General features: G+C 47.5%; 1 protein-coding gene across 1 annotated transcript in view; it reads left to right on the top strand.

Moving 5' to 3' along the window:
• Window positions 1-3,693: 3,693 nt before the first annotated feature.
• EGLN1 (egl-9 family hypoxia inducible factor 1) overlaps window positions 3,694-17,902 on the top strand; it is a 35,176-nt gene continuing 20,967 nt past the window's right edge. Inside the window, exon 1 of the mRNA XM_076334110.1 lies at window positions 3,694-4,765. Within this exon, the coding sequence (XP_076190225.1) occupies window positions 3,836-4,765 (930 nt within the window). The 5' untranslated portion in view covers window positions 3,694-3,835. The remainder of the gene's footprint in view (window positions 4,766-17,902) is intronic.

Here is a 17,902-nt window from a genome sequence, read left to right as displayed (position 1 = left end):
CAGAAAAACTAGCTGAAGATGAGACTACTTTTTATTTCAACTTTATTTCTAAGCTGATTTTGTTCTGTGAATTAAACTTCTCTAATCTTGTTATTTTGCATTCCCCCCTCTCCCTGGGCTTCAAAGATTCTTTTTCGGTTGCTCATACAACCTTACTGCTGCAGTACTCAAGATATATAAAGCATGGTATAAATGCAGCTATTATTACTACTTAACGAAAACAGAAAAGTTATTCATTGACCAACCCTTTTTTCCCCCCGCATTTCTAATAAACATACCAGATCTGTATCTAAGTGGTGGCAAAAAACTATGACCTTGCACTAAGTTTATCCCACAACATCCTCATCATGGCTGGTATTCCTTCAAAGACTTTTCACCTGCATCCTCCGCAAAGCAGTATGTCTCATCATTACCCAGTCACCAGTCAAGTTCTTTTCCAACATTCACTGACACAGATGAGAAATTAGCTGTCTTGGAAATGCCACGTTAGGGAGCAAGTGAAGAGTAACCAGCAGAAAAGAAAGAGGAGGAAGTCCCTTCCCCCTCAGTTTTGGCAACCATCATGTTGGTCGTTTTGCTTTGTATACCGTATGTTGCTTTTCGTCGTGCTTTGTCCTTACGCTGTCTTTTAAGGAACAAGCTCTTTGGCAATGAATAGCCTTTATATGCTTGGAAAACATTTCTAGCATGTTGTAGACACTATTGTAATAGAAACACTCATTGTCCTCCAGAGTTTCCTTACCACCACCACTCTTTTCTGCAGCTTTGTCACCGGACAACAACCTTCACGAAATTGTTTTGTGCCGCTGGCGAAGTGCTGTAATCGTAAAATACAGCAAATGCTTCATATACCCAAAGATGGATTTTGTTGAACTTGGTATTTCTGTTGACCGCGCCAGGGAACAGTACGTCAAGACAACCTGAAGTAGCTCAGCACATTAGCAAATGTAAAAACTAAGACCAAGACTTTTAATTGCATCCCAAAAGACATGTGGGAAAGAGAGGGAAAGAACAAAAGACTTCTGAAGCCAAATTAGCCCATGAATTAATAACTATCATTAGGTTTTAGCCAGGCACCATATTTGTACCTTGGTCCTTTTCTTACTTGTTTCGTAGTTGGACTATTGAGTTTCCAGTCTGTGACTTTCATCTCCATTATGTTTGCTGAAGGAGTACGCAACAACAAATGTGAAAGGTCTTTAACTCTTCAGTTTCTTTCTGGCAGAACGTCATTGTTTGCATTTCTGAAGTTTTTGAAAATAACAGGCTTGACTCTCTTCTCATTTAGCCCCGTTTAACAATGCTGCAAGTCCAGGGAACTCAGTTGCGTTAATCTCAGTTTAAAGCAAGCTAGAGGAATGCCTAGCCTAGTATTTCTGACAACCTCATATACCTGTAGTTAAAGAACAACTCTCATTAAACCCAGATAAAAAATCTGTCCACTTTATGCTCTGGATTTAAAACTTGATTTTAACCCACTTCCTTCTGCCTCTACCGCTGTATTTTCCTCCCTTTAAGAGCAATGAACAAAGAAATTACTAATCTGCAACTCTGTTTTTAGTTCCCGGCTTTTCCAGTTCATTCGGCTTTTTTTTTTTTTTTAATTCAGCCTTGGAGCTTGCTGATCACATTCACCTTGAAATCTCATCCTTTGGGCTTTCATGACCTTGTCCTCTCAGTACTCCTTTTGCCTTTCTAATAATTCACCCTGTTTTTCCTTCTCATCTTCTCTATATGTACCACAGGCGTTTGTAGCCTTGGCACACTTTGTTTCTCCTTTTACATCCTTCACGTAGTACACACAGTGCCTAACATTCCTCCAAGTCCTATTGCTACGTCAGTTAATTTTAAATCCAGTTCTATAGAGAGAGGTGGTAAGAACCAAACCATTTTAATTGCATACATAAAGCCATCTCACTACAATACAAGTATATTACAATCTTAAGCCTAACAACAGCCTGTGAGAAGCAAAAGCATTACTATTCCTCTTCTAAAGTGGCAAAGAAAAACTGATTTTTCCAGAATTACATGAAAGCCTGTGGCAGCCTATGGGTTACCAACCAGAGGATTCATTTCAGCTTTCTACCTCCAGATCCGTATATTGGCTCATGTATTTGACACTTCTTGGACTTTAGAATGGATTTGCTTAACTTACAGGCAGTGGACACCAACTGCAGGTGCTGCCTCTCACCAACCCAGCCCACGAAGCGAACACTTGCTGTCTGCTCACCAAATGGTTCTCCGAGGGGGTGAGCAGGAGAACCCCCAGCCCGGGAAGAGTCCTTGCTCCAGCTTACCATGAGGCTCTGAGGCACCAACCACCATGTTGGGCTGTATCGCAGGAAATTACAGAATATACTCCACTTTCCTAACATCTACTACATGCAAGCAAAGCTGTGGTTAAGCCTGGTTGATCGGAGCTTACACATCACCTCAGAGGAGTCCAGGTCCTCGTGTGGCTCCTGACAGCCGATGTGACTGTGTCGGGACCTTCGTCCCTCCACCGTCGCTGCTCTGCCAAATCAGCTTCCTTTTTCCTGTCAGGGGCTTTGCCATGTTGATCATGGCGCTGGCCCCAACTCCTGGCCTCTCCTGGTTTCAGCGGCCACCTCGCCTGCTCCTTCTTCCTGCATTTTTTTTTTCTTAACCATCCTGACTCTGGCCTTCCTTACCGCCGAGTTAGGTGGGACACAAGCCACAGGTTATTTATAAGGGAGCCAGCGCACGTCCCACTCTGCCAGCTATCTGGCAGGGATATTTTGGGGCCTACGGGAGTGACAAAACCTGGCCTTCCACTGTGGCCGGGTGCCGCTGCCGCCGCCACCCTCCCTGTCACTCAAGGCCACAGCGCCGGGCTTCCATATCAGCCCGGCGCCCCTCCTGCTCCTCGGTGCCGCCACCTCACCTGCGGCGGGCCCGCATCCCCTCCGCTCAACCCGGGGGAGGAGCAGAGGGGCAGCTCGCCGCTGGGGACAGGGACAAGGACACCCACGGATTAGCGATCTACCGCCCACCCTCGGGCGGCGGAGGTGTCCCGGGCAGCCCAGGCCGGTGACACCCCGCAGCAGAGTTTCCCCTCGTCCCTGGCGGCGTGGGTCCGCGGCGGAGGCGGCCGGGGAGGCCGCGGCCCTCGAGGGGCCGCTTCCGCCCGCCCTCCCGCCGCCGCGGGGGCGCCGCGGCCGAGGCCGCCCGGCCCCGGCCCGAGGCCTGTCTGTGCGCTCGGCGCCGGGGCTGGGCCCGGCGGCTGCGGCGGTGCGGTGAGGCCGATCGACCCTCCGCGCGGCGCGGCCTACCCCGGCCCGGCCCCGCCCGCCTGGCGGCGCGGCCCCGCCCGCCTGACGCGCCGGCGGCGCTGGCGGGCTGGAAGTGGCGTACGTGCAAAGCGGGCCGCGAGAGTGGCACCTCCTCCTCGCCCCGACACAGCGGCGGAGGCGCGGCGGGGAGAGGCGGCGGCCGCGCCGGCCCGCGCACTGGGCAGAGAGGCCGGCGGGGAGCGGAAGGCAGCCCCCCCACCGCGCCAGCCGGCTGCCCCCCGCCGCCGCTCTCCCCCTCGGCCGCGCCGCCGCCGGCGGGGCGGCGATGAGGCGGCGCTAGCGGCGTTAGCGGCGCAGGGAGGGCGGCGCGGGCCCCCGCGGCAGCCCCGCGCCCGGCCGCCCCGGAGGAGGCCGCGCGCCGGCGGAGGCGGAGGGGGCCGCGGCGGAGCCGGGCGGCCATGATGCAGTGAGCGCTCCTTCCCCGCGCGGCCGGGCGGGGGCCCGCGTTAGCGCCGCTCCCGCCCGCCTCCTTACATAACCCCTCGGCGGCGGAGCGGGGTTGCGGCGGCACCACCAGCGCCATGGCGAATGACAGCGGCGGCGGCGGGGCCGGCCAGGGCGGCGGCGAGAGCAGCAGCGGCGGCGGCGGCGGCAGCAGCAGCGAGCGGGACCGGCAGTACTGCGAGCTGTGCGGGAAGATGGAGAACCTGCTGCGGTGCGGGCGCTGCCGCAGCTCCTTCTACTGCAGCAAGGAGCACCAGCGCCAGGATTGGAAGAAGCACAAGCTCATCTGCCGCGGCGGAGGCACGGCGGCGGCGGCCGCAGCAGGGGGCGCTGCCGAGCCCCGCGGCGGGCACCCCCCGCCGACCCGCGCCCACAGCGCCGGGGCCGCGGCGGGAGGCGGCAGCCGGGCGGCGGGGGGGGCCGGGGCCGCGGCCGCGGCGGGGAAGGGCGCAGCGCCGCCGCCGTCGGAGGCCCCCGCCGAGGCCGCCCCGCTGACCAACAACCACGTCGCCGCCGCAGCCGCCGGCGGTGAGGCGGAGGCCCCGGCCGCGGCCCAGTCCCCGTCGCCCTCCGGGGAGGCGGTGCTGCTGTACCGGGACAAGTCGAACCTGTACCCGGGCGGCGGGCAGGCGGGGCCCGGCGGGGCCGCGCTGCGCCCCAACGGGCAGACGAAGTCGCTGGTGCCGCAGCGGCTGGCGCTGGAGTACATCGTGCCCTGCATGAACAAGCACGGCATCTGCGTGGTGGACGACTTCCTCGGCAAGGAGCTGGGCGGGCTGGTGGCCCAGGAGGTGCGGGCCCTCCACCACACCGGCCGCTTCACCGACGGGCAGCTCGTCAGCCAGAAGAGCGACTCCTCCAAGGACATCCGCGGCGACAAGATCACCTGGGTGGAGGGCAAGGAGCCGGGCTGCCAGACCATCCGGCTCCTCATGAACAGCATGGACGATCTCATCCGACACTGCAACGGCAAGCTGGGCAACTACAAAATCAACGGCAGGACGAAAGTGAGTGCGGGAGCCGGGGCCCCCGGTAACCCCCCCCCTGCAGCCGGGGGGCTTTGCCGCGGGTGGGGGGGGGGGGCGGGGCGGGGCGGCGGAGCCGGCGCTTCCCCGGGCAGGGGCGTGTGTGCGCGCACGTGTGCGCCTGTCTGCGGGTGTGCGTGCGTGTGCGCACGTCCGCCCGTGTGCCTGCGCGGGTGTGCGCGCGCCTGTGCGCCCGCTGCCGCCCCGCTCCCCGGAGCCGCTTCCCGCCCGGCCGCGGCGGGACCCTCGGCCCCAGCCGCGGGCCCGGGCCGGGCTGGCCGCAGCCTCGGCGGCGGGCGGGTGTTGTCCGCCATCGGGGCCCGGGGATTGCTCTCGACCGAGAAGGTGTGGAAAGGGTTTGTTTGCCTCTTCGCTTTTCCAGAGCAGGGAAAAATATAAATGGTATCTCATTTATATCCCTGCGTTTTGTTTAAAAACTTGACCTGGAAGCTTATCCGCTAGGCGATGCGTATTGAAACGCGAGGTCTCCCGAAAAAACTGAAAGCGATATACTCATTGGCTCCTGAAAACGGGGGGGCAGCGTGTGCTAGGCGCCGGCTGCGGTGTGCGTTCTGGGGGGAGCAGCAGCGCGCACCTTCGCCGGAGCGGCGCTTGCCGAGTAGCGTGAAAAATTCTGTGCACGGCGTTTGCAGGCTCGCGTGAAGGGGTCGGGTTTTGGCAAGTCCTGGCTCAGAATGCGGCCTGCCAAGTGCTGGACCTAAAAATGCGGATAGGAGACCCGCGTCGGCGGACGAGTGCCCCGGCGGCACTGTACAGCAGTGAGTTACAGTGCGACCCTCTGGCGGTTGGTGCTACGGTGGGCAGCGGTCACAGCCGTGAGGAGCAGGGTGTCTTTGGGGAGAGATTGCTGTTTCTTTTTTTTTTAACTATCATCAAGTCTCTTTTCTGCAAAAATTTTACTCTTTAGCTGTATTTTGAGACCAGAGAACTGAGTCAAAATTTCCCATTGTATTAGCCTAATTTGCAATTCCCTTCCAGTCCTTTAAATAGAATTCACGCTCTTGGTAAAGGACTAGTAATGAATATTCATCAGTATCTTTTCAGTTTAGGAGAAGAAAAAAAAAAAAGAGGGGGGGAAGCCCCTTCACAATTTGCTACCTCTATTAAAACATAAGGAAGCTAGTGAATTGGTAGGAACCATCCCGCCGTGGTGGTTGCAGTGTCACAGACAGACTGTTGTTGCTGCAGCTGCAAAATCTCAGCTGGTAGGAAGCTGTGGGAGGGAGGAGGGGAGAAACTGGAAGGCAAAAAACAGCCTTGGATTTGTTTGGGGCACAGGAAACTCCTGTGATAAAGAAAAGTGGGTGGGAATTCTTCATTTTTTCGAAATGCCGTCTTTGCGTACCTTGAGATGAACCAGTACTGTGCTAAAACTTTTTAACGGGAACATGGTCTAGATTCCTTCTAGATCCCTGTTATCTCGGACTCTTCTAAGCCAACCTATCTTTCAGACAGTCCTAAATCTCTTCAAGGCCCCAGTGCTTCAAACTTGCACTCTAAAAATATCAGTGGCTTTTCTGGGTTTCAATTTTATGCAGGAAAGAGGAATACCGCTTCTGTTTTTATGTGCAGTGGTGTGCTTCTGTAAATACGTGCCAGGGCTTTAGAAAAGGACTTTTGGAAATGTAATCCTGAATCATGCGTGCGGTTCCTGGACTACTGTATCTTACACTTCTAAGTAGTAACTGATACTTTTGCTAATTGTGAAAGACAGAGAAAAATCTCTTCACGCTGCACGCTTTTGTGGAGCAACAGCAAAGCAATGAAGATTGTTTAGCCCCACTTGGTTTTCAGTCACTGCTGAAATTCCTCTGTATTTGGGGGATCAGAACAGGTGCAGGGATCAAATCAGTAAAGGTGCAGTGCTTTACTGCTTGGTGGCACAGAAACGCATTACTTTCTGCCTTCTCACCTTCCCTTGCTTATCTCCCCACAAAAGTCAGTGCTTGTAGTGCTGCAGGAAAGCTCAGTTCCCTAAAGTTTCAGCAAGAGCAGAATGAAGACTGTCAGTCACTCTCACAGGTTCCCCCCTGAGTTGAATAAACATAAGCAGTTGGTGAGAAGAGATGGACAAGTCAGTGGAAGAATTTGATCTGTTGAAACGTGGGGCTTGTCAGTGTTTGGGAATGCTTATTCGTAAAGTCAGCAGGGATAGGAGAGATGTGACTTTTACCTTCTCTTCTTTTGCGTCCGTGGAGAACTGCACCTTTCCTCCGCCATTAATGCCACAGTAAGTTGAGTTGAAGGGCTGTGGTGGGGGGAGCAGTCCGGCAGTGAAACTTCTTCTGTACATCCCTTCAGGGCTCCTGGCTGTTTAGAGGGGGAAAGGGAAGATTTAAAATAAACACAGAGATACCTCTTGGTTATCTGAAGTAATTTTTTCTTCACTTCTTGCCCCTGCTTTTTCTGAATCGAGGTTTGATTGCATTGCTGCCGGAGTCCCGGTATACTTTTTATTCTTGGCAGTATGGATGGGTGTGCAGTGGAGATACTCTAATAGCTGCAACAGGTTACTCTGGAGCTTTTCTGTTAGTGCACTTTGCGTGGTGACAGCTGCTTAGTTCATTTAGTCAAATACGGTCTGCTTTCAGATCTTGATGGGTATGTTGGATTTGCATTCACAGCAAAGACTTTTTAAAAGGAACGATCCACATGTAATACTTATTCTTACTGATTTCATTTCAAGTAATAGGACCAAAACGCATGGAAACGTAGCACACATTGACTGACTGAGCTCTTACAGAGTAATTTTACTACTCCTGTGTGCATATATTGCAATACTGTGGTTTGCATAGTTGGTGTTTGGAGAACGTAGTGTACCATTTTACTGAAGGTGCTAAATAAACCAATTTGCAGCGTCACTGTGAGATCTGTAATTCCTCGGCATCTGAACCAGCAAAAGAATTCCAGCCCTTGGGGATCCCCCTGCCCTCTCTAAAACGCTACCAATGCTAGCCACACAAGGTGATGGGTTGGCACGGTATTAAATGATTGCAGTTTGGTACGGCACCTCATGCAACAGGGGACCTGCTAGAATTGGGCTGTGCTCATAAATGTCAGGGATGTAGCTGTGCTGAGGAGATCTGGGGTGGTGAAGTCTAGGAGTTTGTTTCCTCAAAAAGTCATTTACTGAAAAATCAGATGTGCGGTGTTGTAACTTTGAGGAGAAGGTGATTTTGTATTAACAGTTCTAAAGGTGTGTTGTTTTGGTTTTTTTTTTAAACCTAACTTCAATTTTTTTTTATTAGACCTTTAAATGAAAAACAAGCAAAAACCCCAAACCGCTTGCAGCCAGTTATTTAAAATATTGTTGTTGGGTTCACTGCAGTGTCTGCTTAGAAAACTGGCTTTGTTTTTGAATGTTGTGCAAGGGTTGGCATTATGTTGCAGGAGTCACAGGAGCTTTTATTGAATCTTTAACCTTTACCAGATCTAGTTCAAGCTCTGTAAACAAGCATATCCTATTAGAGGGAATGAATCATAAATAAATCCGCTTCACAGTGTGCTGAAATTCCTACCCTCTTTCTATTACTGAGTCTTCAAAAATGTTTTGTTGACTAAATATACCTATAAAATCTTAGAGTTTTATTCTCTGTGGTTTAACTAGCAGCTGGGTATTTTTACAAAAGTGAATGGATTATTGATCAAAGGCTTTAATGATGTTGATCAAGGCTGATTGTGTTTGGCATTGGGAAAAAATAGCTGTAGATAAAATGGAAGAGATGATACCTAGATTATCACTTCAAATTTAGTTAAGGCTCAACTTGTGTACCTGTTGGTGGTGTTGGCATTGAACTTGCTATCACTTCTACAAAGTGTCTAGAAGCAGTACCTGAAAAGCAGAAAAGAAATGGGTCTTGAGATGTATACCGTGCATCTCTTAGCCTGTAAAACTATTTAACAGGGAGAAAGCTACATTGTTTTAATGGAATCTATTTTAAACTAATTTACATTCACCAGGGCCAGTCTCTTAAGATAAAGGACATGAAATAAGGTAAAATGTTAAGTGTGAGAAACTTGAGATTTTACATTTTGACATCTCTGTTAGGGGTTTTCGCTAGACTAACTGGGCTACCTAGAACTGATATACTTAAACTGATGTGGTTCTGCTTAGACCTGACCATCAGTAGATTACTCTCCAGCCTGAAAAGTATCTATATAGCAGTAGGTATAAACTAGCCAACTACCTTTGAGATGTGTGGACAGTGCAGCAGCAGGTATAAGAGAACGGCTAACTATTTACTCATCTCAGAAGTCCTGACTTACTGCATTCCTTGCTTTTGTTCTCTTAGTCTCTTTCTTTCCACACTCTGCTTCCTTCTGTTCTCTAGCAGATGGTGGCACGTACTTGCATACATGAGCTGTAGTGTCTTTCTCCTACTTCCTGTTATTTTCAAGGTTCTTCTTCTTCCATTTCTTCCCAAAATATTAATTATCTTCTTTTTTTCTTTCTCTTACCAGTTGCCACATTTGTATGTGCACGTATTTCTGTTTCCTGCCTGTCCTGTCTTAGATAGCCGGTGGAGGTATAAACATGTTCATCAAAGTCAGGGAATTAAATCCCCCTGAATCTCACCCAGGTGAGAAGGTTTTTCCTCCATCCCCACACAGAGGCTGAGAAGGGGGCAAGGGAGGGGGCAGCTTTATGATTTTTTTGCTAGGTTTCTCTTTCCCCTATTGTGGACTCTGCTGATCATCTAAAGCTTCATATAAATCTGAAGTTTGCATCCTTCACTGGTATTGCAATAATATTGGGAGATCCCAGTTGTGCACTGGGTTCCTAATAATCACTGTATAAACAGACATCTGATCTGTCAGCTGTTCCTGCTTCTGCTCCCATCACACCCAGTGCCACCCATCTCCTAACCTTACCCCGTGCCTCTTATTGGTAGGAGATTGAACAGACGGTTTGACAGTCCCTGTTACATCCCTTTAGTTTTTGCTTCATTCCCATTCCTTTAACCTGACAGAAGAGCTACAGTACAAATTGCTCCATTTTAATGCTCTTTTGTCTCTACCAGTGGGCCAGTGGCACCCACTGCTTCTCAGCCGCCAGTGGCGTAAAAAATTGCTTTATTGGCTGCACATTGTGCAAGCCTGCTTTTGTGTTTTTTCTTGAAATTGTTGAATTACATAATTGCTCATTTCTTACTCTGTCCCCGCCTCCAATCTCAAAATAAACTGACCTGATTGTAAGTACTTTAACTTCTGCTTATAATTCCCTGGATGCTCATCAGTTTTCAACATGATGCTGCACACGAGAGCATCCTGGAGTTTTCTGAAGACCTTGAGTGCTCTGGATTCAGACTAGTCCGACTGTGCCCTATTAAATTAGCTTCTTTCAAAGTTAGTAATGCTCCTTTAGAAAATAATCCTCTAAGAGTGAGTGGATTTCTCATACCCTGCTGTTAGCTTTTCTAGAACCTGGAAAGAAGAGGCTCTCTGCTCTGGCCATTTATTTATGTAGCAGCTTTCCTACAAACATGTTGGATTAATGTTGCCAAGGAAAGAGAAATGTTACTAAGAAGCAGCAATCAGCTGATAGAGCTGAAGCTGTCAGCAGCCATGTAGCACTGAGAGGGGGCAGAGGGAACATGGGAGGAGGGATAGGTAAGTCCGAGTTTTGCAGATGCTGTTTAAAATAGCATACAGGAGACCTGAGCAAGATTTCTGGATGTTCTTTCTATTATATCTTATTCTGCAAAGTATAACCGTGGGTGTGTGTGCAGCAGTAAGATGACAGATGAAAATAAGAGGTAGAGAATAAGGACGCGGCAACCAAGCAGGTACTGAGAAGTGATGATGGTGGCAGAGTGCCAGTAGAAGGAAAGTGAGCACAGAGGCGGGTGCGGGGCTCTGCTGCAGCTCAGGTGAGTCCTGCTCTGATCGGAGGACCCAAGAGCTGCGGCTGGGGAACCAGGCTGAGGAACGTCTGTAAAGTGGGAGGCTTCCCCTCAATTTGCTTGTGGCATGCCTGGTTACAGAGATCCTTTTGTATCATTCTGAGGATTTATTTCGCTATCACGCCTTGAATTTATTTCTTGGTAGAAAACTTACTGATCTAATTGGTTCCTAATGGATGACTGTACGGGTTTGAATTTGTCACTGGCTTGTGGGAAAGTGTGGCTAGGTCTCTCTCAGTCTCCCAATACTCACTTGAGTTGCTTGACCTTGATACAGAATATGACCGATGCTCGTCCTTATCAATTCTTTTCCTGACAGCGATGTTTCTGTTGGCGATGGTGTTTTCTTCTAGACGAGTGTGCTGGTCAGTGAAGGATTGTATGGTGATTCATGGACACTCAGCAGCTCACAGTTCTTATATCCCTGTTGGGATAGAGCCCTGACATGCGATGAGTACAGTTTCATTTGTTGTTCCTCATGCACAAGCATTTTGGGTCCCAAACGGAACAGATGATCAAAAGGCTGTCTGTTGTCTCTAATGCAAATGGTCTTTTGATCGAGAAGCACAGCATCCAGAAAAGATACTTGTTTATGGCCGGTGAAAATTAAAATGTGAACATTGTTGAGATTCTGGCAGGTTCTCCTACTAGACAAAATTACAAAGATATACTAGTTTCTGAGGGGCAACTGTGTGGTGATTGTAACTTTGAAGTGTGGTATGAATATAGCATGCCTGAGGGTGGGGAGCACCGCCTGTGACTGCTAGGAACTTCTCCATACCCCTGTGTCTTAGGCTGTAGTCCAGTGAACACTTTTGGCTGGCGCTGTCGGAGAAGTAGTCACTCTTCTTTGCCAGCACAAGTATTTACATGGCCATCCTGTGAACTGGTTTGGGGAACTGATCCATCTGAAAAATAAACTGGCAAAAGAAGTGCTCCTGGTTCAGTGTTCGGATGTTTGTGCTGGCACAGGGGACTGGCAGATGGTGAGACTTTCTTTCAGCAGCAATGCAAATTTATGCCAGCTTAAAGCTTTGCCAAACTACAGCCTTAGTTTAACACTTAGGGACCGATTATCCCAAAATTTGCCCCTGAAAATTTGAACACAAGTTAAGAAATCTTTGCTAGCTATGTATTTTTTTTTTCTTTCTTAACCTTCCTTTTCTTTGTTCTTCCATGTTCAGTGTGAGACTCAATTCTTGCCATCAGAAATGCATTCTTCTGTCCTCCAAGGATCTTCCTTGTGACAGTTTTATACAGAAGCTTTGCTGGTCTACCCACCGTGTGATCATCCCATGTAATATGCACAAGGAAAAAAGTATTTTCTCCAAATGAAAATGATCCCCCCCTCCCCCTCAAGCTTCAAACCCAACCTACTAGCTAGATTTCTTATGCTTGTTGGCTGTCCCTACCCATTATTCTAGAGTTTTATTAGCACCGAAGACATTCTTGGTGTCTCTGTTTCAAGATAGAGCTGGACTGGCATCCTCTGCGATGAACACCTTGCTGTAGCTTGCTACTCTTTGCTGCTGGCTGCTGCTGGTAAGGAAGGTCCCTGCTTGCCAGGTCCAGCGCTTGCTCTGTCAGGGGCTCTGTCTGAAATGGGCAATTTCAGTACTGTTTCACTTTTCTTGACCTGTTTCCTCTCTGTTCCCTGGGATAGCTCTATGAAATTCTGGGTTGGTTTGTTGCTTGCTTTTTTCCAGTAATTTTTGACTGTGCAACTGCAGTTAGTTTTTGAGCTGTTGCTGTTCTGTAGCCTTATGGTTTGTGCACATCAGTGATTTCAGTATACTGTGGGTAATTAATTTCACTTTTTTCCTGGCAGTGGTATCAATGATTTTCTGACCATGTTGCTGCTTTGATGTACTATGCTGTCTTTCCTGCGCAGAATGGCTTGACTCAGTACCGCCCAAAAATCAAGCGGGATGCTTCTCATCATAGCTGTACAGCTCGAGAGGAAGAGCTGTCTTCCCTTGACGGTGGCCTCTTGGGCTGAAATTCCTTGGAAGTGATGTCCTGCCAAGTCATAGGACTGTCTGAACAGCAGTTCTCCTCGAATCTCTGGGTTAGTTGTATCGGTGACCTTGACTGGGTGTTTGAGAGATTTTTTTCCCTTTTTCTGGATGACGCTTAATTTCTGAATAGGTTGCCAGCTATTTCCTGTAAATAAATCGGCAGCATATTATTCTCTTCCGTGATATTTACCTGCGTTCATGATGTTTGTAATTCAGTTGTGGTGTTTAGACTGTCCTGGTTAATATCTGACAGCTTTTGGCTTGAACAGGCTAGGTTGCTACTGGAATTTTGCAAAATGCTGTCTTTCTAGTTGCTACCATGTTGTCCTGTGCTGAGTGCTAGTATATATCTATGTTCCTTTAGGTATGTACATAGTATACGTGTAGCTAGTAAGCTACATTTAACCTTGTAGCAGCTTAAATGAAGGCTTTCTGCTGCAGCAGAAAGGAAACTTGTTTTATGAAAGGGAAATGGGTACTCTGTATAGAGAGCAAAAGTTTCTTCTTGCCCATCCAGAAACTAAATCGGTTTTCTTTAGGCTCCTTGGAGAGCACTTGTACAAAGACAGCACTTTTTTCAGTTCAGAATTCAGTTTGGCACTGTTGTGAGTGGGTTGGTTAGTTAATTCTTTAGTGGAACACTCGTGGAGATCCCTGTCTCTTGTGCTGCTGTGTTTTGTTACCTTACAGTAAGAGAGTGACTGCGGACAATCCCAGGACTGTGCAAGTATTTTTTGGAAATAAACTTACTTGGAATATATCAATACAAGATCTTTAATCATTGGCATGGTTTTTTACACTGCACTAAGGAAATAACACTTTGAAAGCAATATTTTCAGTGAACAGAAGAGTAAAGTTATTTGACTTTGCAGCTACTACTGAATGGAGTAATCATTATTTATGATACCCTTTTTGTTTTCCACATTTGTGACTTACTACTTAGACCCTTCAAAAGGAGGACTAATGCTGGTCTTTGGCCTTTTGAAAAAGTCATTCGGTGCTCATTAAATCCTTGTAAACTCCTTCCAGTTTCTGAAGATGGTTGGTTAACGATAGCTGATCAAGCATATTTTCAGTGCAGGCTTGTGCCAGAATTAGCTGGTAAGTGGCAGTCATAAGCTTCAGGTTGAAAGCGAATTCACTCACTGTTCCAGGGCAGTGTCTGTCAAAAATAGAGCAATGCTTTTACGCACGTAACAGCTGCTTACACTTGAAGACTTTCTTGTTCTTTGGTATTTAACTTAAAACTACTCAAGAGTATTTTTGTTAGCATATAATGTTATAAATAGGAATCGGGTAGAAATGTGCATGCCTGCACGTCTACATGGACGTTGTGTGTGAAGGTAGGGTGGTTATGTATATGTTGTGTGCATAGTGCTCTAACAAAGAGATGAAGGCTATACCTGTAGGGTAATTAATGGGGCCTAATGAAAAAGACTATTTTATACCTGAGGATTAATTTTACACATTAATTTAGGGTCAGACCAGCTCAGAGCACGTAGTTTGACCGTGAAGCATTCTGGACTGTACAAATGATGTACAACTTTGAGGAGATGCTGCTATGTGGCCCCAGCCTGCTGCTGCGAGAGCAGAGCCTGAGACTGCCTTGCCTTGTTTCAGCAAAAACAAGCATTATGTTGAAAATGATACAAAGGTAAACACAGTGAGGGAGTTCAAGAAGCTGTTCTCCCTTTTGGTCCTAACAGGGTGGAAGACTTGTTGCATTGGTTGTCAGATGACTGTAAGAAGTTTTAAAATGCAATAAACTGGCTGAAGATTTGAGGGGCTTATATGTATTTGCTTGGTTTGTGGTTTGTTTTTTTTATATAAAGATATTTTAAATCTGTTTACAGGAGGAGCTTGTATTGTCAATTCACATCACTTTGTTCTGTTGGTAGCTCGAAATTCTTGGTGAAGTGGCAGAGGCTGCAGGTTTCTTTGCTGGGCGCACTCTTGCTGTGGCTTGCTGACCTTCTGGTGTGCCAGGGTCTGTTATCTTCCTGCTTGTGTAGTTCAGGAGTCTGCAGCTATATAGTTAGAACAGTCCTGAAGTTACTAGTCAAATTAAACCAAAAAGTTACAATCATAGACTAACCTGACTGTTGTGATAATGTGGAATTTAAATTGCTATAGATCAAAAACTTGGTCCATACTACTTTTGAGGCAGAAATCCTCATATGTTTAAGTTCTCTGCGCTATGAAAAAGTCCAGGGATGCAACGTGAAAGGTTTCCAAAGCAGTTTATAGTTGGTTAATAACGTATCTTTCTTGTTGCTGCTCTCCATCCTGTTCAGGCATCTGTTCAAGCGGCTAATCCTTGCCGTGGACGCCAAGCTCCTGCAACAGCTTCTGCTGTATTCGAACAGCGTGTGGTCTGTGCTTGGCTGAAGGCATCGGGCCCTTCCAGTTCCAGCGGTTGCTGCATTGTTGTTCAGGCAGCTGGCACGCAGCCCTGCTGCTGTGAGAAAGGAAACTGTGGCCAGTTGATAAGGGCATCTTAAACTGACTCAGTTTCAGCTAGCATATTATATGATGCCCAGTGAAATAGATGTTGGCTAATAGTACCTCTGTTTGGCTTAACCTTATTTGTGTCTCCTTTAGCCCCTATATGACAGAGCATCAGCCAGTCAGTAGCACTCTTCATAATAGTGGATTTGCTTTTTCAGGTCATATGGGGAGAGGCTGAGAGAGCTGGGGCTGTTTTTGCTGGAGGGGAGAAGGCATGGGGGGGACCGTACCAGTGTGTACAGATACCTGATAGTGGGAGTGAAGAAGAGGGAGCCAGGCTCTTCTCAGCGGTGCCCAGTGTCAAGGCAGTGGGCACACTGAAATGCAAGAAATTCCATTTAAACGTAAGAAACGCTTTCTCCACTGTGAGGGTGGTCAAACGGAGAAGCAGGTTGCCAGAGAGGTTGTGGAGTCTCCATCCTTGGAGATACTCGAAACCCGACTGCTGGTCACCCAGCCTGCTGTGGGTGACCCAGCTCTGAGCAGGGGGCTGGACCAGATGATCTCCAGAGGTGCCTGCCAACCTCAGCCCTCCTGTGGAAAAAAAAAAATACTGCAGTTTGGAGTGGAGGAGATACAAAACAAACCAATTTTTGCAGTCTGTTAAAATAGGTTTTTTTCCAGCAATGGCACAGTCAGTAGTACGTCCTGCTTATTGCATCTCTGAGTCAAGTGACCAGACGTCTGTCTTCCTACTAGTGGTCATTTGCTTCTTAAAGGAACATTGTGGTCAGATATGTATGTAATGTAACAGCTTGAAATATTCCTGGCTTGAATCCCTTTTGGTCATCTGGGTGGTCACTTGTACTACAGTCTGTGCTGCTGCCTCTTCACTGTTTTCTCCCATGTTGCCTGTTTTACAGTTCATACGTGCATATGCCCATTATGCAGTCCTGTGCTAGGATAGCTTGCTGATTTAAAGCATGTGTACACTTCACAAGACTGATTTAAGCAAAAGTTTAAGAAATTAAAATCAATTATTTATCTATAAGGGGGCTCGTACTTTCTTTCCAAAATTGTTTTAAAGTTATATATGATTTTGGGACCTCTTCTATAGTGAGAGGGCATAGTGCACCAGGGATAGCTATCCTTTCTTTGCTAGACAGACAGAAAAGTGAAATACGCTGTTTCAAAGCCACAAACTACCAAAAAGTGCTTTACTTTAATATTTCCCATATTTTTACTTTATGTAGCAAATTTGTAACAAACATCGGGACAAAATTATTTTCAGTATGTTTTAGTTTTATTTTACTTAAGAAAAATGCCACCCACTTAACATTAAAAACAGTATCAGAGAAGTGTGAGGAGGGAACCTTTGAACAAGTAAGAGTCAGGGTCATATATTTTGTTAGGCTGTTGTATAAATCAAAAACCTGCAGCTCTCAAGTTAGAGTCCTCACCCCCTGTTTTAACTTGTAGCCATTCTTCTTCCATCTGTATTCCCCACACGTACTTGCTGCTCCTGCCCGCTTTCCTCCTGTCTGTGCTCCTGTGGAGACCTCGGTCTGCAGTGGTGGGTTCCTTTGCTTTTGAGAGAGAGGAGAAGGGAGAAGGAGCAGGTGCCGAGAGAGGCGGGCTGCCCCTGGCAGGGGTGCAGAGGACTAGGCTTGCCTCAGTTGCTGCTCTCTGCCAGGTATTCAGCAGTTGCAGGCACCCTGTTGATGCACTATCTTCTGCAAGGACTGCATTCGAAAGATAAGAGCCGCGTGCCTCTCGGGAGATGCCAGTTTGATCATCCGTGCCCTATATCTAGTCGCAAATTGAAGCCAGATGGAGTTGTGCTCATCTGAAGTGACCTTCTGTATGAACTAGATGCTAGGCCATCCCTGAATTGTAGGTTAAAGCTATGTGTTTTTGAAGAGTATCCAGTCTTACTGTAAAAAAATTAGAAATGCTGTTGTTACTGTTCAAAATGCTGATGACCCACTCTGCTAAAAACTTGCACTGTTTTTGCAGTCTGGCTAATTAGTTTCAGATTCTAGCAAGTTGCCTTCTCATGTTGGCTAGATGGGAGTTCTTCCTTATTGGGTGTCTCCGTTTCACACAAGTATTTGTCATCTATGTTCATACCATCATGTCATTGTTGTAAATAATCAATAATTGGTGTGTATATAAAGCTTTGACATGTATATAAACTGACGCTTTTATATACCATCCACCTTCTGGCAATTCAGGAACTCTGAGCCAGAGGTTGCATCTGGACCACTGCTCGTAATACACACAGATGGATGGACATATTTGCCATTAATTTAGGTAATCTTGTTTTAAAAGCCATTTGTACTTTTGGCTTCTGCAACATCCTGTAACAACGAGACCCGCAGTTTGATTAGATGGAAAAGGAACTTCCTTTTGTTTAAAACCTACTGCCTGGTGATTTCAGTGTCTCCTAGACTCTCTATTGTGAAAACTCATTTCCCAGTAGTTTTACTTTTTATGGTTTTAGAAGTCTGGCGTTTTCGTCCATATATTTTTCAGCCGACACACTTTCCCTCCTAAACTGAAGAATTGTAGTCTTTTTAGTATTTCTTCAGATGAGTACTGTTTCACGTTTCTGGTCATTCCTGCCACCCTTCTGTGCAGCTTTTGCTTTTCTGGTTCTGCTAATCCCTCTTTAAGGCAACCAGAATTACAGTATTAATGTACAAGTACACCATGAATTTGTATGCTGG

This window comes from Aptenodytes patagonicus, chromosome 3 (assembly GCF_965638725.1).
Source record: "Aptenodytes patagonicus chromosome 3, bAptPat1.pri.cur, whole genome shotgun sequence".
NCBI classification, from domain to species: Eukaryota; Metazoa; Chordata; class Aves; order Sphenisciformes; family Spheniscidae; genus Aptenodytes; species Aptenodytes patagonicus.
The sequence above is the reverse complement of the archived record's forward strand: the minus strand, read 5'-3'. Positions and strand labels throughout refer to the sequence as shown.